Consider the following 21947-nt stretch of genomic DNA (forward strand, 5'->3'; position numbering starts at 1 on the left):
AAAAGATCATAAAATAATTTTTCTTGTATATATTTTTTAGAAAAAATAATATTTCATATTTGTTTCATTTCCTACAGACACGTGCCAAAAATTATATTTTTGCAGATTTCATTTCCAAAAAGATTTAATTTATTTTTAATTGGAGCTTTAATCAATGTGATGTCAACACTTTGAAAAAAGCTAATTTTTTCCCACGAATGCGAAACGTGCTCCTGCAGCTTAAATTTTATTTTTATTTTGTACGAAAAAAATTGTTGAAAAATAAAGTTAAAATATTTATTTAAAAATTAATTAAAAATACAAATTTAATTTTAAGGTTAAAACATTGGTATCATTTAAAAGATAAATTTTTGATCTTTAACTTGATGTAAAAATCTTTTTTGTGCGGTAATATTTTCGGAAGTTATAGCAGAAACACGTCAAAATTTCGCTTAATTTTTAAATAAATAAAATTTTAATTAAAAATTTGAAAAAATAACCCCTAGGTGCACATTCCCGGCCTCCAAGGTATACACGTGCCAAATTTGGTAGCTGTAGGTTGAATGGTCTGGCCTGTAGAGTGCCAACACACACACACGCACGCACGCATTGAGCTTTATTATAAGTATAGATATACCATAAAGGTTTTTCCATTGCAAAAATATGTCAGGATTATTTTATTCCGAAGAAGCGGCAAGTTAATACCTAAAGAATTGCAATGGAGGGAGATAAAGAAGTCCTACAGTGTCTTCCTTCCTGATAGTAGCGAATTAGTTTCGTAATCCTTTGAACATGACCGAAAAAAAATAGTCTGAAATGCTTATTCAACTGGAGAATAAGAGCTTTATAATGAATGTCGCAATGCATTATATGTATGATCAGGGAGAGTAAAGATTGCACTGCAGATTAACTGTACCGGTACATGCTAGTTCACGCAAACGCTGGGAAAAAATACGATGACGACAAGTAATCTCTCTTCAGTCAATTTCTACATACGCAAGTTTATCGCAATGCTTATATCGCATTTAACTGGCAATGTCTGAATCCAAAGGCTCTGCAGAGTGTCTTGATAGCATTAGAAATACAAAAGAGTCATAAGATTTTTCTCGGATGGCCAAAAAATAATGCTAGATTTCGCAAAAAACTAAAATTAAGGCTTGCTTTTTATTCACAAAAAACTAAAATTAAGGCTTGCTTTTTAAACTATCCTTATTTGTCCCCAATAGTAAAATTTCATAAAAAACCATTAAAATTCAGATTCGTGACTTGTAGCAACGGCAGTTATGAATACTATACGGGAAAACATTTCTTTAAATACTTGAAAATTATCCTGAATAAAATTAAAGATGAAGATAACTTCATAAATTATAGTAACAAAAAAAGTTTTGGATTTTTTAAAAGATATTGTTAATAAACTTAATACTTATGATTTCGAAAATTTATACATTAATCTACTTCATGAAAAATTAATAAATGTCTGCACTTTTAGATATGACGAATATTTAAATGAAGATATTATTACAAAAAATTACTGCCTAGAATTATGTAAATTTAATACTACCGAAAATTACCTTTTTAATGGAACTAATTTTTATAAACAAGTAAAGGGCATTCCAATGGAAACAGCTTTCTCAAGTGCTTTAGCCAATATTTTCCTACATTACTATGAGAAAAAAAATTAAACACAATTTAATAAACGGTTAGAGATATATGGATGATTTACTTTTGTTAAACTTGGATAATATTAATATTGTAACTAATTGTTATCCAAAAGATTTAGTTCTAACTGAAACAAACGAAAATCAACTTAAAGCTACCTATCTGGCTTTAAAAATCGAAATTTCTAATGATAAAGCATTAGTTGGTATCTACGATAAAAGGGATAAGTTTAAGATAATTAAGTTTAGTCATTACCATTCTAATCTAATCTCAAAAATTTTCGCAAATTTAATTTTATCACAATTTTACAGGATTAAAAGAGCTTGTAATAACAAAATTTCTTGTACTGAAGCAACAAATAATCTCATTAAAGACTTAACTACTAAAGAATTTCCCAGAAACTTTGGCAATATAGAAGTTTTAGTAAGAGAAGGGTTGTCTTCTTTCTAATCTTTTTGCACAACTAAGAATAGGCTTTCTGGTAATGTTAACTAACTCAAGAGATGGTGCTGAGGCCCTCCAATGATTTATTACCTAGAATGAACGAAGTGCTTTACGCAGGGGCAGTTATGGACCCTTGGCTTGATGCCTTTTTGTAGAAGTTTTACCTGCTACTGGTATGTCCTTTCCTTTTAGTTTTAATGATTTTGGTTGTGAGTGTTCTTTTATAGTTTATATTATGTTATTGTAATTTTCTCTTAAATTGGAAGTTATAATTTATTGTTTTATTTCTGTGAAAACTAACTTATCTCAGGGGCCTCCATTTCAGGGAATTTTCGGGTCACGAGGGGTCAATATTATTAGACGAAAGTCAGACCCCTCACAGAAAAATTCCTGAATACTCTGCTTAAGGGTGACCCTTAAGAAAGTCTTCAGGCCAGATTCTTAATTTCTTTTTTGATTCTGTTTTTATTCTTTTTGCTTGCACTGACTTGGTATTTTTACTAATTTGATTATCTACATAGAATGTTTCTTGTATTGTTTGCTTTGAGGCCTCCTCTTGCAATATTCTCTCCTTGAATATCTTTCAATCCTATAATTGACATTGTATCCTCAATCATGTATCCATCTCGATCCCTAACATAATTATGAAAATCTTTAATAATATCGTGCGCAAATTGTGGCTGAACATTAAAAGGGCGACAGAATAGCTTCCATTTATTGCTGAGAATATCAAAAGAGCATTCTGCATGTCTTCTTTCTTGACAAATCGATAGTTGAATATTTTCTTTTCAATTGTCAAATGTGTTTCAGCATATGACCGTAACAAATTTTTATGCAGCCCAAATGCTACATCACCAACAAAAAAGCATGGAACTTCTGAACGTTCAGTGCCTGGCAAGTACAAAATAAAACTGTATTTACTATCAGCAATGCCCATCAGCACAACCGAATTGTAATATTAATAATATAATTAATATATATTAATTGCATATTTATATATATATCAAACGTATCTAATGTTCTGTTCATATTTGTATGTTTTTATAAAATTGCATCAATAAACAAAGTTACCTTCAGAATATTATAATAACAATGTGCGAAAATAACCGTAAGTAAAACATTTATTTTACTCATTGTAATTTAATACTCCAACTTATAGATTTCCAAAGTTATTGCCAGCATTTCTACATGCTGAATGGAATTTCTCATTTTGGTGTTTTTGTGCTGATATCGTTTAGTCGCCCATGCCACTCTCTTTTGCCTCAAATCTTCAAATAACGTGCAAGGAATCTCCTAACTAATCTCTTTTTTCATTAATTGGATAAATCCAAATAAATAAAAAAAAATTCCTTTCTTTCTTCATTCGACGACAAAATAACAATAAAGATAGAATCTGCACTCAGTTCATTTCAGATCACACTTAAGCAGTAAATAGTTTAAATAACACGTTTAAAGTAAATTTTTTTTGCTAATGAAATTATGCGACGAAAAATTACTTAAGACGGCGCAGAAAATTTTACCACCGTATGTGCAAACCTTCGATTTCTGTGAGAGAGAACGGTAAAATAGCCGCAGCGGGAAAAAAACGCTGTGTGTGTAAGCAGCCTTAGATAGTGAAATGAAACTAGCATATAAAAAGTCAAATTGAAAAATTGCATATCAGCATGAAATTATTTGTGTATAAAGAAATTTATATCAATATATACATATGATTTTCAATGCTTTAAATACAGCCATCATTTCCATCTTTCATTTCCTTCCTTTATTATATTATTGTAAATAAACTAAAATCGATTTTCAGTCGATTTAAAATGTTTAGCCTTTAGAATAAGAAACTGCCTAAGAGCTCTGCAACGTTGAGAGACCTCGAGCTTTTCAATTTTTTCCTCTTATTTTCAGGGTACTTTAATCTTGCACTTTCATTTGGTTCATTTATACGAATTAAAATATCAAGATACTGATTTTGAAATTTCTTTCAAACTAATTTATAACTCAGTGACCCAACAGTTTCTAATTCGTTTCGCAGTGACTGACTCACAAGTCAACGATTCTAACAGACTTTGCTTTAAATATTTACGTCATGTTAAAATTGTGATTTTTTTTCACGAAAATGTTTAATATTACTCCTAAATTTTAATTCGTTTTTTTTACACCCTAGAAACTGAAAGCAACACCTTGAAGGTCACCTTCCATTAAATGTTTCGTCATTTCATATTTTCAAAATATTTGTTACTTTAAAACTGTTCCTATGAAGATTTCATTAAAATCAGTAAGATATCCATCCAGTTTTAGAATTTGGAATGCTGAAGCGGGGCCCTTTAACTTAGATTGCCTAAAGCCCCAAAAGGATCAACGCAGCCCTTATGTAATCGAAGATTGCAATGAAGTAAACTTGAAAATTCTGTCATTCGAAGTAAAGTCAAACTTTAAAGCAATAAAAACTAATTTCCATCACTACTTTTGCTCTTTATTAACATTTACATGAAAATCCGGACCACTGTCATTGTTCGTTCAAGCTGAAATTTTAAAAGCCAGCCCAATAGCCAGTTCGACTTAGATTATGCTCGAAATATACAGAAGTAAGTTTGAAGTCATTGGGAAGTTTTAATGTTATAAAACTGGAACGAAACCAAAAAAAAAAAAAAAAAAAAAAAAAATTATCGCTCTGCATCACAAACATTTCTAGAACTTCATATAGATAGGTATATTTTTTTCAGCTCGTTCATTCTTTGCATTCGAAAAAGTAATTGCATGCATAATTATTCATCTAATAGACACTTATTTATTTCTCAAAATTTTTTTTTATGGTTTCAAATAGAATTTCCCCTAAAAATGAATCTACATCTTATCATTCTTTAGGTATTTTTAAAGCATTCGTCGGCGATGCGCTCTTTATGATAAAGAGAACCAAAATGAGATCCGCTTTTATTAAGTGAGGGCTCTATTTCCTAATATGACAACTTTAAAAATGACTAAATCAAACAAAAAATAAGTAGATATTATAGATTTCTAAAAGAGAAGCATAAACAACTTTAAACACGTGTCACCGGCTTTAAAAGAACATTTTTATGCACCATTTTTCCAATAAACAGTTATTATTAAATAATGCAATAACTTTCGTACACGGTTCCATATGAAGGCGCCTCTCGATTTGCACCAATAATAATCTTTTATTATTATCCCAGATTATTTTTCTTTCTAAAGGTTTTCTTTATTTTGTCACTTTCGGAGATAATTTTTTTTAAATCTATTACCTGACGAAATTTATCTTTTCTATCCTCTTGTACTTCAAACTGTTATCTATTCAGTTTTATATTTACGATTTTATTTTTTCTTCCAGTTTTATAGGTTTAAAAAATTTAAACGCGTCATTCGAAGCATCGTAGCAAAATAAAGCTTTAGAATGGGTTTCTTACCTTACCTTACCTTACCTTAGTTTTATTTTTTAAATTTGCTCTTAATTATTTAACAACGACAAAGTACACATAAATTTATTTAATATAGTCAAACATAAGTGATTACAAATAAAAAATTCCACCAAAATAATGATAAGTACTGCTGCACGAAACAAAATATTTTTTTAATGCAAAAAAATATTTATTAAAATAATAAATTAAAAAAAAATATTTATAGAAATTCACTGAAAAGTTTATTTCACGGATTTTTAAGAGACATAAAAAGGGGTTTTGTGCAATAATATAACCCAGGAATAAATGAGCCAAAATATTAAAATTTTGAAACACCTTTTCATAGTGAATACCTCCTACTTAAGCAGTAACTAGTACATGTGAAATTAATAACTATATCAAACAGTCTTCCCAGCAGACCACTTTGTAGGACTACTTCGCATCATGCAAATCTATTCTATTGCACGTCACAATTTACAAATGCATCGAACGCCACAATAGAATACACACAAATACTTTTAATATTTTTATTGAAAGTATGGCAATGCGCCTATTAATAATACTATTACCAAAAGATGCATGTATTCGTGGACATAATTTAAAACGCTTAGAAAAGTCAATGCAGTCATCAAAATCTACAGAATGACTTTCAATTAAGATTCTACTTTAAGCAGAAATAATTTCTGAGCCATTGCAAATAGTAATACAATCTATCTTGAACATAAATTCCAGATATAATACAACAGCAAGGCTTTATAAAAATCTCCACCCTGAAATCATCTTGAACAATCACAATTTTCATATTCCCTTGTCAAATATTTAATGCCACAGCTCCCGAAAGCTAAAATCGTCTTTTTAATTCAAATCAATTTTTGCAGGAATAGTATAACATTTTCACAAAATGCATATGGATTTTTAATAGAAAATTGTCTCCCCAAAATGTGACAGTTTAGAAGATATGCTGAAAAAGAATGGAGGTGACATTCAACAATTTCCTTTTAAATACAACGAATGCATGAAATGAAAGAGTATCATATTAAATAGGTTCTGAAAAATTTTAAATTCAGAGTTGCAGTTTAATCAGTGGCGGATTCCGCTAGGCAGCTACCTAGGGCCGCTGGCCTGAGAGAGCGGTTGATATTGATACATTTACAAATATTGTTAGTCTAGTTACCAAATAAATAAATTTGTAAAAAATACTAATTTTATGCATTATATGATAACAGAATAATAACATTTTTTAAAGTATAGGTCAGATTTTGCTATGCTTCATCGCATTCATTTAATTACTGTGGCATTTATAAGCATTAAGCTTCTGCTTAACCAGTCTTTTGTACAAAATGTAGATGCTTTGCTGTCGCAAATCATAATCTATACACAGGGTGTTTCACTACAAATGCGACAAACTTGTAAGATGTGTAAGGGGGGTGGGCACAAAGACGAATAGGAATTGCATAACATTGCAGGTCCGAAATTCTTGCGTCATGCTATAGATGGTCTTGAACAGTAGATCGCGTAAACACCGATCCCATTGAAAGTCAGTATTTACGAACGGAATCTCAATACAGTTGGATGGAAAAGTATGCAAACATTAAATTGGTAGATATGCACATAGCATATATGCAGACTGTAATGGGCAGGTCTCTCTCCGCCTGTACCAGGAATGTTTTGTGCACACAGGTGCTCCTCATCATACAATCGTCACAAATGTGTGCATAACCTTACACGAGACTGGTTATTCGAATGAGAGCTATCATGAATCGACAGCGAACAACGGAGATGCCATACCATGTGGAGAATGTCTTCCAAAAGGCAATCCAAGTACGAGTACTCGAGCGATAGGCCAATGAGTGGTTTTTCCCACTATTGTCAGCAAATCAAATGTGTTCATGCACGCTCAATCATTGGAGTCAGCAGATTATCAGTTGCTGAAGACTTCTGCTGTACAGTACCTTCAACAGAACGCAGTAGACAACACATTTGCTGGCAGCGCATTGTTCACAAATAAGTCAATTTTCACAAGAGAGGGAGCCTCCAATCAACATAATGTTCATTTGTGGAACTTTGAAAAATTCTCATGGTACGTGACCACGTGCAACTCTACGCCGTTTCTCTATCAAGGTTTGGGCCGACATTGTTGGAAACCAACTCATTGGATTCTTTCGTAAACCTGCCACCTCGTCTGGATGGTAGCTTATTCTTGATCTTCCTATAACAATTCTGGTAACTTCTTGAAGTACCACATGTTCCTCAGTCGTTCCACCGCTCCAGCATGAATAGGGTACTCTCATAGTGCACCAATGATGTTCGCCAACCTAATTATTGGATAGGTCGTGGTAGTTCGGTTTATTGGCCTGTTAAATTTCCGGGCTTATCATGCCTGGACTTTTTCTGCTGGAATCAAATGAATTATTTAATGTACAAGACATTGATTCAGTTGAAGATCTTGTATCTCTGTAGTTGCCGAGAAGATTGCAGACACACCAGAAAAGTTAAGACATCTGAAAGTTAAGAATTTGAATCTGACTGTTGGACTGCTACTGGTCAGAATTTCAAGCATTTACTGTTTGTTAATGTATAATTTGTCATTAAAATGACTTACGTCACACTAACACGTGTTGCCAGTTCTGTTCTTTTCCTTTGCTTCGAGTAGATAATATTTTGGACCCTGCAATACAATGCGATTCCGATTCGTCTTTCGATTCGCTCCGATACTCCAGCCTTGACCCACAAATAAATCGAGCAGGAGAACTAAATAGTAGCTCGTCTGCCCGTTTATCAATAAACAAAAGAGAGTCACATCCGATCACATAGAACATTATGGGTAAATTGGGTGACCGGTCATGACATTTAAATTTGGGTAATTACATGGATGAAAAATATCCTACATTATGGTTCGGCTCATGCACCCATCTCTCATTTAAGAGGTATGCCTTAATATTAGTGTGCTCATAACTCGTCCCCAAACATTACTGCACCCATAAAAGAAGCGGGAACCTGTTTAATAAACATAAAGAAGAGTAAAAAGATCCAAAGTAACAAAATGGCAACGTTGCCATCAGACCCACATGTAATAATCTCATCGACTTCGAGAAAATAGTCCCGCAATAAAAAGCCATCCCTATTTCTCCACCTTAGGGTAAAGAATCTCTCCAATGACAATGAATGAGTCATGAGTATAATGGAAAGGTCGTTACTAAAAAAACATTTTTTTTGAAAAATCTTTTGATACTCGATTTGTTTATACTCCAACTATTAATATTAATAAACACACGCACGAGTGAGTGCGTGTCACAGGTGTATCTCGGAGGGTATAAGTGTGCATCGCAGAGCGATATTTCGAAATTTTATTTCGAATTTTAAGTAACTCAAAATTAAGCGACGTTTTGGAGAACGATAATTTCTGAAAATATTCTAGCGTAAAATGGTTTTTACATCAAAAATTCAAATATATATATATATATCTTTTCAATTATAACAATTTTTGCAGTGTAATTTTGCTTTAAATTTTTAATTTATTTTTAAAAGAATTTTAAGTATATTTCATTGAGTTTTACTTCATTATTGAAGTAAAACTCAACTCATTTTCATTGCGGGTTCTAATATTTCCTTCTGGCTGTTTTATTTTTTGGTGATAGTTAGACTTATTTTCTCATGTTAGTAGGTTTCAACATAAGACCTGTTTTAATCAAAAATTTTAAAATTTTGCTGTTCTTAAAGGTAAGGTTTAACTTCACAGTTAAACGATGATGCAACAATTTTAAAATACGTCTATTTCTAAGCACTGTCACTCTTCCCAGTTATGGTATATGTACAAAGGTACTGATAGAAAATTAGGCAAATGCATAGCACAATAAACAGAACAGAGGCTTTTAAAATAGTGCGTTATATCAAAATTTGTTTAAAAATACATATAATTTGCTGTAGAAGCATTGAAACTAAATAATATAAATTATTCAATTGAAACTTTTAACAGCCATAAATTCTGACGAGCCATTATTTATGATTGGCTGATTGCCGAAGTCGGCTAGTAACGAATAAGAAAATAGTTATAATACGATGAAAGTTAGAAAGTAAACTACACATTTGCACTTTTAATAGCACTATGACATTACGGAACTTTAATTAACATGATTTAAAACGCTGTCACAATCTAATGCCTAAAATTGTTTTTCTTGGATGAATCGTGAGCTTTAAACTAAGAGTAAGAGATTTAATTGAAATTAAACACAATCAATAGTCAAAGGCTGCTCTTGAAAAATACAGTATTCAATGAAACTAAGGTAAATACATTAAAAAAATGAAGACGGAAGGCAAATGAAGATGCAAATGAAATAAAATACTAAAGTATCATTATTGTCAGAAGATGGACCGATCATGATTTTAAAAATATTTCAATTATTGTTCGAATTTTTCTATGCGAAACAAATGATTCAATAAAAAAAAGGGAAAGTATTTAGCTATACAAAATGAGCAAGCAAAGAAAAAAGTTAATTAAGGAAAATTGATTTCACGCTGAATAATGTAAACCTTCAATATTTCAAATATTTCGTAATTTATAATAAAAAAGCAACGATGACAGGTTGTTATTTTACTGTGCAAACTCCGTAATCGGAAGTTGAATCGAAATTTGCTCACAACCCGTGCGACTGCGAATGTTGACTGCAATCAAAAACTGATAAATAAAAAATGACTGCTCCTTTCATTTTAACTTTCTTATCTGAAAATGCATTTTGCTAGAACTATTGGTAATGCTGCATTTATTATTATTATTGTTGGTTGTTGTTGTCCTATCCAGATAGTTCCAATGAAATTTCGTGAGTGCCTTATCTTTTTTTTTTTCCATGCAAAAGCTCAATCGTTAAATGGGTTGCTAACACATTTGGCAATCAAAGATTCTCACCTCATCCTTCATGTACATTTTGAGGCACGTTTTAGTTTCGTAACATAAAACAACGAATCGAGTGGGCATTGTGGTCCCTTTGACCGACTGGGTTCACCATTTGATGTCATTTTTGATGTAAAAGAAATGTATTTGTCTAAATCGCTGTACTTTTGGGCAATCCTCTTCTCGCCCATGATATACCGAAGAAGACTTTGTCGCAGGAAGATTGAGTGCAGGTTTGATACAGATCCGGAGATAAAATCGCGAACTCGGTGAATTTCGGATTGATCCCATTCACTCGAACGGGCTTCCCTCGGGCAGAATTCATTCTTGGTATGTTTTCATGCGCATTTAATACAACTAAATATCAAACTTCATCCGTTTAGATCGCTTTATTTTGCAATTCTCTGCCCATAAAATAATTCTGAAAATAATTTCGGTGCAAAAAAAAAAAAAAAAAAAAAAAAAAACGATTCATTCAGAAGACGAAGCACGATCATTTATAGAATTATCCAGGTAGAAATTTCGACGACTTCGATGCTTTCTCTTTGTGTTCGAAACTGTAAGAAGCGATTCGCAACAAATGATTTATAACACTTGTGTGTTCAATAGTTTGAAAGGTCTACCGTCAGCCGAAAGATTGGAAAAGGGCTCATCTTCATTCCCTCGAGCTATCATCATCGGTTTGATTTGGACCGAGAAGAAAAATGAAACTGTTTAAAAATTATAACACGCATTTTTCTAGATTATAAGAAGGGCTCAAAGAGATCTTATTTTCCATTATTCCTAATACACACTGAAAATTCAAAAAGTTTTCATACTTTTATTTTCATATTTTTCTGGTTTACAAAAAAAATATTCGCAGAGAATAAGGCTATTTTTATAGCTTCCAGCGGAATCGTTTCATTATTTATTAAATTAATAACAAAGTGTCCAAAAATCGCATTCATTATTTTATATTGTCATAATATAACTAAAGAACTAACAAAAAGAAATTTTTATATCTAATTTTGGCTGAAACAACAGATTATGCAACAAATTATAAAAACAAACGTGCTTCAGTTCGTTTTGTTTAATGAATGTTCCCTGCTGAATTTAAGAAGTAAGTTATTACTCGAGACAAGCGCTCATCATATCGATTCGTAGGCAGATAGCTCAAATAATACTTGAACTCGCACCAAACTTCTAAGGCATTAAAACTTGAGGATACGTGTCCTATTGTGCCACGTTTGAGGAGCGCCAAGCTTTCAATAATAGAGCGATATAATTGCAAACAATTTATTCTATGGATTTTAAAAACAAATAATTACAAAACGTCACAACTGAATACTTTCCCATCCACTTTTCTCGATTAAAAACAAAACAACTACATAGCAATCCTAACAAAACATTAAGGCTCATACATTTTCCGAAATGAATATATGACCTGATCATCAGCAAAGCAAAAGTAAAGGAGAGGTGGGCAAACGCGGTATCAGAAGCACTCGCACTGAGTTGAGAGCGTCGCACATTCACTGTAAATCGCTTCACCTCTGAATAATCTTCCTTTTTTTCCATATTACAAATGGATGAGACTTTCCACTTCGAGAATGCGCTGCCTTACTGATTAAATTACGAATACATAGATTACTTGAGATATTTGTAGATTATATGCCATTTTTATATCAAATTTTAACGTCTTTGAAGAGCTTTATTTCCGATTATAATTTTAATAAGCGATGTAATTCGATGACCGTACGGCGAATAAAGATTGAACTATGGTTCTTGGATAGGATCAATTTCTTTAAGAGTTCATTTTAGTTTCACTGCTCTAGGGCTCTAGAAGGACCCTGAAGAGTATCGATAATATGTCAAGATGTCTTCCCTGTCCAGAATCGAAAAAATTTCCTTAAATGATAGTTTGCTTTTCCGATACTTTTCTTTGATACGAAAAATGAGTCGCTTTTTTTTTCAATCAATTCATGACCGATTTTAAATATTCTAATTTTGGCGAAAAATATAAGCCTTAACGAATAAAGATCAACCATTAATGAATGACCTCTGTGGAACTAGTGAGCCGACGATCCTGAAATCTACATTATTGTATGCCTCTAAAAACACGCCATCATTCCTCCGCATTTTACTTAGTGCTACTTGTAAAAATATAAGATGGCTTTAAAGCTATCAATAAAAACCAGAAAGAAATCGATTCCTCATCGGTTCAAAAATTATAAAATCCGTTCGAAATGTCGTTAGTTTTTCTTTATCTAAACAAGGCAGTTAATCATGGAAAAAAATAAGCGTTTGTGTTAATACAGCGGTTTAAGTAGAAGAAATACTTATGCTTTCTTATAAGCAGAAATGCTACCAGCCATCCTTTTTTAGGTTAGATCTGAATGAAAAAATGCACAGCTACTGCCGATATAAAGAGACCTGGGCTTCCAATTTCTACATGCCACTAAATTCTAAACATTCTATCTACAAAAATACTAAGAAAATAATAAATGGAATTCTATATTTACAGAATATTAAGAAAATAAAGAAGAGCGTTACTTAAATGTATTCATTTTAAGTAAAAAAAAAAGAAGAATGATAACTAGAAATTTAATTTTAATCGTTCATTACGTTATATATTATTTACTATTTTTACCTATTTTTGGAAGAAATGTCATTTGGAAAAGGGAAGAAATACATGCTACAGTACTCTGAAACCTCGACTTCCTCAAAGCAAATGTCTTGAGATGCATCTTCATAAAAATGAAAACTCAAACAAATTTAATTCCTTACTTATATAAAATTGGACTTTGGGTGGTTGCCATCACAATATCATCATTCAAAAGTTGGTGCGAAAAAGGAATTGAAGGTAGCCACACCCATTCATTTCTATGATTTCAGAAAATGTGCAATGATCAACGGGTTCATCCATCCATTTTATTACCATACTCATTAGAATCTCTTCAATACAATTTCATGTGACAAAGATATATTTTATTTATTCTTCCTTTCCGATACAAGCATCATTGGAAAGCTATGCATATATAAAACGCTAACGTATGTGACACAGGAATTGTTCCTATTTCTTAGTGCCGAATGCTAAGTCAAATATAAATAAATAGTTATATGAACGTTTAAGAGCGTTTCTTTCACCGTTTATACAGTCATACTTTATTCAGTGCTTCGCTAATTAATAGGGTTACAAAATAACATTAGAAATGCTTCTTAGAAGGCTGGTAGTATCGTTCAAAACTCAATTCAGTCAGAGGAAACAAGGTATTAAATAAATCAAGAAACAGGTGTCAAAGAGAAACTTTACTCGAATGTGAAAATAGACTGAACCGTTGCCAGATAGATTAAAGCTATAATTCAACATGGAAATGGATGATTTATCTCACAAAAATTGTTTTTGCGTAGTCTTAAAACACAAAAATGCCTATTTAATAATATAAATTTCATTTCTGTAAAAATTACACTGTATTTTTAATATTTTTAAAAAAATTTAATACACAATTTGTGACGATGTTTCATTGCTATGATAAAATTCAAACTGATCCATCAAAACATTCATTAACTTGCTTTTACCAACGTTAAAATTTAGATTTAAAAAATGGCTTTCTTTGGACAATAAAACAACAAAATCGGATTTTCTCTTCCGCTTTTATTTCGTAGAATGTACAATTTCTTATTTGTACTCACAGTCATTTGCAACAAGATTGATTCATTTAAATTTACGTTTTTCATTCGTATTAAATGAAAAGGTTAAAATGCATTTTATCTTAATCGATTTTCACAGCCTAAAAAGTCAATCTGACCGAACAGGTCATCAAAGACGGCTGATTTTTAAAAAGTACTTGTTAGTGTTTTATATGAGATGCCATATCGTAGTTCGGCCAAAGATTTCATGAAAACTAATAAAAAGGTCCATTTATTATGAATCACGAGGCAAGGAAACAGTGAAATCCAATAGAATTTATCAGTTGCATGCGATAATATAAGATAGCAACGATCTAAAGCATTTACTAAAGAAATATATTTCCAATATTAAAGAAACTTATCTTTAGGAAAGATTATCCATTTCTTATTCCTCCCCTTCAAAGACTTTTTTTACATGTTTTTACTGCTTTCTAAAAAGAGGTCTGAACACTCAGTGGATAAAACTCCGATCCTTTTCATACGTAGTGTCATCAGCAAAATTTTCCTGAAAGTCGATGAGTTCTAAACTTTTCATTCCATTTTTTTCTGCAACATTTCTTAAGGAAATCACGATGGAGTCAAATGACAAACGGTAACGGTTCATTCTATCCTCGCTCATTTTAGATTGGTCTATTTTACTGACATATGACATTTTCATCCACCCTCTCTTTGTTTAGGAGTATTTGACGATCATTCTGTATCCATATGAGACTATTCAATAGTATTTTATGTTCTAGAATTCGTAGGAATAGTGTACTCTATGCCATGTGATGGCATTTAAAGCTTAAGTATGACATACTTTGCCATATATTATTGTTCTTCCCATCTCTAAACTAGCTGTCATGCATTCTACTCACCTTCATCCAGGCATTTATTCTTTCTCGCTAGTTTTTAAAATCAAGTAAAATCTCAATCTCAGATTCCTTTACAAATCTAAACTTTATAGGTCAGCAAATGAAGTGGAAGATGATTCAAATCAGGGAAAGAAAAATATTTCTTTGAATTTTTAAAGCCATCAAAATGAAAGTGTACAAATGAAATCGATAAAAAAAGAATAAGACATAATGATAATGATATATTGTCTTCACTTTATTACAAACACCTTTAGTTAAAATGACCGCGTTTTTTATATTCTTATATGATTTCAGAAGGTGCACAGGTTGATATTGTACTAAGCTACATCTTTTCGTAGTTAAATCCACAAAGCCCCACAATTTTATCACAGAAATTCCCTCTTTTGTTATCCTGTCGGAACATTTCCTTTGAAAGATCTCCCGCGTGCACAGGCATATGTTGTCTCTCGACTAGTTGCAGAAATCATAAACACCAGAATGTCTGGATATCCTTAACTCTCACATACTTTTATATGCAATTTTTTAATATGGCAGCAATTTTGGGAATAGAAGCTATTATTCTCTTCTCAACCACAGCATTTATATCTCCGGAATTTCACTTAAGTAGCATATAACTCTCTGCATTCAACAAGAAAACCGACTTCCCTTAGATGTATTTTTTCGGCGCTTGTTTGAAAAAGTGATTGCAGATGGTCACTGCATTCTATGCTGTTGGTAAATTTAATTGTTATTTTAATCATTATTTTGCCTTTCATCCAATTCTGATTTCTCATTAAAAATTTTCTTTGATCGCTCAAACATCTTCGGTGCCTATCCGAAATTAAATACTTTTCAATTATTTTCGTTGTCTATCGCCTCTAAATTATATCTGAATATTTTTTCTGAAGTATTTATTGCACATTTTTGTTTTTTCAAAAAGGTTCTATTGAGCAGAATGAGTCGAGAGATTGAAGAGAAATCAAGTACCAACCTAAGCAACGTTTAAGAGCAGCTAAAACTTATTCTGTCATTGCCTCAAATACCAACCTCAAATTCCATGTGCAAATACGCGCAGAATAAGATGCAGTCTAATATACTATAAATTTAAAAATATTTTTCCACTTTTAAAGAATAATATTGCCTTAATAATCCACCAAATAAAGATAAAATTAGATTTTAAAAAATATAAAATGCATATGTTTTTCTTCTGCACTAACATTAAGGAGAATTAGTACGAGCTGAAAATAAATCCCTGAAAATAACTTTCTTGTAATAAAAGCTCATGTAAAATCAGTTTGCGAAACTCTTTTCATTTTGAGGGCATAACAGGATTAGCACCAAATTATGGGTGCCAAATTTTTAACGATTTGACATCTTTGGAATATAAACATTTATTTGAACTAAGATCGGTGATGTGAGTTACTTTTAACTCTAAAGGAATGATCTGACGAGCTACTGTGCGTCGTGGGAAAAAAAATGATTCTGAAAGGAGATGGAAAAATTTGGCAAATACTACTGTGTTGGCCATCCTATTAAGAGATACAATATAATTTATGATTGCATCATATTTTAAGTAGGTTTTGGCAAATTTTAATCTTCAGTAATCCATCATCTTTTATTTTTTCCGACTCAATTTCTTTCTGTCTCTGTATTTTATTCGTTTTCTCACAAACATTGGTTTTAAACGTAGCATAAAAATAAAGCTCGGCAATGGAAAATTCTAATGTCATTGGACTTCGCATTTAGACAGGATTGTTTTTCTAAGAATTCTGTTTTCAAAAGAAATGTTGTGCCGATTATTAAACTGAAAGATTGCACGGAAAAATTAAATGATAGCGAATAATATTAACACTTCCATCCAGTTTGATGGTAAGACATGATATGGGCACAAGATCAAGTTTCATTTGCAGCAGGATTTGGAAATCTTTCACAAACTGGATATGACGATTTCAGAGCTCTTTATGACAAAAAAAATATAAGAAACATAGTTTTTATAGGAGTTTATAAGGTACAAATCACGTCCATCTGAATATTAATGAAAGTGTTAAATAATGCACATTTACAAAAGAAAAGTATTCCGTTTTTTAAACTTTATTAATATTGACTTTTTTCCATTAGAAGTGAGACGGAAACATTTTTTCTTAAACAATTTGATGAGCAATACATAAAAATATTTTACTTCATTTCATTCAATTTCTAATATTTTAAATAAGGACATTGCCTTTTTGAATAGTATATTTTTAATGACTTTTACTGTGCCAATCACAATATAAAATTTGTAACTTTATAAATTGGCCAGATTTTGAAAGGCGGGTTCGAAGTCTCGTTTCGAAATTGTTCTTCGATATAGACATTTGCAAAATGTTAAGTTACTAAAATCAACCTTACACTACGCATTGATTTATATTTGCATTGTTCAAATTTTTGTCATTTTACGATAATGATGTTTCTAGGCTAGCATGTTGAAAGTAAATTGCATGATAATAATATAATAAAATCTCAAAATGTATATTTTATTACGTTTTTATTATATTACGTTATTTAATGTTATTTATTATTTTAAATAAAAACGTTCGTAGAAAAAAAGGAAAAGATCGTAAAATTCATATTTTAAAACTTTGTTATTGAGACTTTTTTTTTTTTTTTTGAAATTGCGCGACAAAAAAAAAAGTTATTATCAAAGAATCACGCGGTTTATTGAATCGGGGCAAACGAAAAGCAGAGACGAGTCAGACTAAAATATTCTCATGTCTAATGCTTTAAATGTAGCAGTTCAAACTGCTCTTATTATTAATTTTGTACAATTCAATTATCATTTATTATACAAAACGCTTTCTTAAATTTTTGAATTAAATGAAAAAAGTTTTTAAATAAAAATATTTTCATTAAACATTTGCAACTTTTAATACATTCATGTTAAATTAACGTTTAAATTTAAAATGATTTCTAAAATAAATTTTCAGAGTTCCTTATCCTAGCTAGTATACTATCTATTTTAATATTTCACATAACTGTAATTGAAAAATAAATACTTCTGTACAATCCCGAATCAATGTTTGAATCCTAATCTTAAATCATTACTCGAGTCGAGAGTGATTATTGATTCCAGTGGCATAGTAAGAAAACACGTTTCCGGGAGAAGTCGCCTTAGTCGTCCTCAGTGTTTTAGTAACTATAAATGACATCCTTGCTTTCGCCTCTTCATTTCAAAAAATAATATAAGCACTAAAGTTTTCGCTCGACGTCGCCCCATAAAACCTATGTAATTATTAGCCCTTGTAATTATTATCCTATGTGAAGTTAATAATAAAGAAAGCCTCGAAAACGACATTCAGGCGCTAATGCTCGGTGACACAAACACCAAATGTTCATTAATGACGAATTTAGAGTGATGGTGCAAATGGGTTAAACGATAGCAGGGAAAGAAGTAAGCTGAATGCCGAAAGAGTATCAACTCCATCAAAGAATTCGGAAATGAGAAAAAAAAAATAATCTAGGAAATGAAGTATTTTATAATTTTCTCTGCCGACATCTTAATTTACTAATTACTACAACTATTTGAAAAAGCAATACTGCCAGTGTTATCAGAATATAAAAGTTTGAAAAGAGGAAAATCCATTCCATAGCTTAGGAACAGTAACATGGCTTCTCAAGAAATATATTTGACAGAGATCCAATGAAAACATATTCTTTGTAGTGAGTCTGATATATAAATCCCCTGAATAAACAAACTTCATTTTTGCACTTAGGCCAGTTTTCGAAATCCCTTGCCTAATAGCTGCTAAATAACAAGGACGGATTGCGTGCGCGCCACACGTGTTCGTCCGGGGGGGGGGGGAGCGGACAGAAAATATATGCGATCAATTTATCAGATTGTTATACTTATAATATTTGGAAATGAAAACCATTACACAAAATTTATATATTTATATAATTTGGTGTGCTGAATTGATATCAATAAAACATTTCGGGAATTCAAGCTTCATCCTTTTCAGCAATTTTAACTTGGAAATAATCAGGTTCGCTAAAGCCGTTCTTTGAAATGACTCGGTCATTTAATACGAAATCAATCTCGATATACTTTGAGTTACGGTTGTTTTTATAAAACATTCCAAAAATATCATAAAACTGCATTTTTTGCGTACAAATTATGCAAAGAAAAAGTACTGCCGTCTTCAAAAAATCCCACCGTGAGATTTTGAATAATTTCCATAGTTATAGACCTTCCTAAATCCGGAAAAAAATAATTCTGGAATTAATTCTATTACGATCATTAATACGAGAACTAAAACATGAGCCAAATGAAAGAAATTTGGTATCATGATCAACATCAACATTTTAGACACTTCGATATTTTTTGAATAAAATTTGACAAGTTGATTGCCTGTAGATCTGCTTATTCTTGTGTGTATGAACTCGAGAATCCTCACAAATATAAGTAACAAGATAAATGAAATAATGTAAATATATAGGAAATTGTGGGCTCAGTCGGTAAAATGCAAGAGATCTAAAATGCATGCCCGATTTTTTTCCCACAATATTACGAAGCTAAATCCAAAGTATGTCGCAATATCAAAGCACGTGAAAACTAAACGGTGAACTTTCATTTGTTTTATAATTATTTTATTGAATGGCAAGATCTGTTAAGCAACGAACTGCTCTTGGTTCTGTCTCGTATTGGCTCTGCATTGATGAAGCTGAAATTCATAAAATGGCATCCGATTCCTATTCATTTCACTGGAGGGACTGAAACGTAACTAAAACAAACATTTATTACTTAGAAACCTTTAATTGAAAACAAATTTTAATCCTTGACAGATTAATTTTGTCATTGGATACATCAGAATTTTGCATTTGTACAAGCCTAAATGGAAAATTCCGTTTAATATAAGCTAAAGACAATGGAAACAAGAAATGACAAAACTCTAATTTCTGAACGCATGTAATTTTATTCGATTCTAAACAGCAAATATGACACTGGCAGTAGGTGCTGGGTATGAATTCATAAGAAATCAAGATTCGAATGTATGAATACTGAAACTGACTAACAGCCAGCCTTGTAAATCACCATTCACATATCATGAAATAGCAAGATTTTAAAAAGAAAAAAAAATACCCTAATTTATCGACTTTAAATCCAAAATAATTTAATTTCACAAAGAGAATGCACAAAAATACTTATATTTAACAATTGTCTTAAACTACTGTAGGAAAATACAAGACTGCACCAAAAGTTTTCTTGCTTTTATTTACTTTTAATTCTACAACTCGTGAGCAAATATTCTTCCGGATATAGTCAGTTTTGTTTTATATATTTTGTAGTGAATCTTTTAAATCATACTAAAACTTCTTTAAATTTCATCAGGCATTCTAACTAAAAGGATTTACTGGATACGCATTTGTAGACAAGCGAGAAAATATGGAATCACAAACAAGACGGGCTTTTTATTTTTTATACTCCGCTGTATGCGATACTTTAAAGTAGAAGAGATTTTTTTCCTTTAATAGCAAGGCACAAAAGTTTTCCTTTATTTTTAATTTCATTTTTTAATTTGGATTATATCAAATATTTTTCATAGTATTAGAAATAGATAAACAGAAAAATACTGAAATCAAAATAATCAAGTTTTGTATAGTGATCATATGAAAGTTGTATACAAAAGCTATCATTTTATTTCGATTTCAGTAGTAAAAGTAAAAACTTGAAAAATTTACCAAAAAACTTTTTGTAATGAAACATTTACTTTTTAATAACTTTAACAAATTAAAATTTTTGTTCTAAATATAATCAAATGCAATTCGAAATCAATTATAAATCAATTTCAAATTTAAAGTTCGTTTGAATAGTTTTAAGAAAAATTTTATAAAATAATCCCCCAAAAGGGGGATTTTTGGGCACTATTTTGACAGATGAATATTTTACATGTAAAAAAGGCGGAACTCACCATATTAATTTCAGCAGCAGGGCCTGTAATATCAGCGATTCCAATACCAATCTTATAAACATTGCCACATTCCGCAAGAGCAAAATAGAAAGCAGTTGCCATGATGCAGAAAACAGTTTTTTCCGTAAGTCCCATCATCCCTAACTTGCTTGTTTTTCCGTGCTCTTGTACTCGGCGTGAAAGCGAATTTGATTTCTACCATTGTTGTTCTTTTACTTTTTTTACCATCCAACGACGATCAGCTGGAAAACCCGACCCGCCCTCTGGTGGTTTAGATTAGAAGTTCGGTCAGATCTGAAAAAAGAACTTCCTTATTTTTCCTCCCTCACTTGCACGTGCGGTTGACTAGGTCAGTATGCGACTCGTGGCATTTCTTCTTTTTTTTGCTGTTGTTGTTTTTAGTCCGTTTGTTAGTTCACTTCTGATTCGAATATAGTTCTCCAGTGAATACAGTTAATCACTTCAGGAAGCACACGCATCGCCTTTTAAAAACTGTCAACTTGTGAAAAATAAAAATGTAAACTGTATCAAGGTTGCCAAGTAAGTTTCAAAACAAAGATCTCTCGAGAATTTCCGAACAACGCCACGTGGTTCAACAACCTTGACACAGGACGATATTTCAGTGAATCATTGAGTCATTTTTTTCTTAATGAGCTCATCACTTTTTACACTCGGTGACTTCCGGAAAAGCATCAAGACCTCTTTATTACAGTATATTAATAAGATTGACGTACAAAGGCAACTCATTTCAAAATGCTGTAAAGAAATAATATATAATGATATAGATCTACTCTTTAATGAGTTTTCATCGCCAATTCAATATATTATTACGCTTATAATATTAAACAAAAATAAATATAAATAAGGAAACTAAAATTTTCAATTAGTTGGACAATAACTAATGATAATTCCGTCACTTTCAATGCAACAGCACATTCTGAATAATAACATTAAAACATATAAATAGTTCTTTTTATATATAAGAGAGAGAAAGGTTAATTGTATTCGATATGTAAATGCAAGATTTTCTGTTAACAGCAGACACATGTGTAAAAAAAAAAAAAAAAAAAATGCTTTAAAGTTTGCTCCGTTTTTTAAAAGTTAGATAGCCACCTTTGGCGTCCAG

The 21947-nt window shown here is 31.4% G+C and overlaps 1 protein-coding gene across 1 annotated transcript in view; it reads right to left on the reverse strand.

The window, feature by feature from the left end:
* LOC129963142 (uncharacterized) overlaps positions 1-21123 on the reverse strand; it is a 137409-nt gene extending 116286 nt beyond the window's left edge. Inside the window, exon 1 of the mRNA XM_056077243.1 lies at positions 20822-21123. Coding sequence (XP_055933218.1) covers positions 20822-20959 — 138 coding nt within the window. The 5' untranslated portion in view covers positions 20960-21123. The remainder of the gene's footprint in view (positions 1-20821) is intronic.
* Positions 21124-21947: the final 824 nt, after the last annotated feature.

Source organism: Argiope bruennichi, chromosome 3 (assembly GCF_947563725.1).
Source record: "Argiope bruennichi chromosome 3, qqArgBrue1.1, whole genome shotgun sequence".
Taxonomy (NCBI): Eukaryota; Metazoa; Arthropoda; class Arachnida; order Araneae; family Araneidae; genus Argiope; species Argiope bruennichi.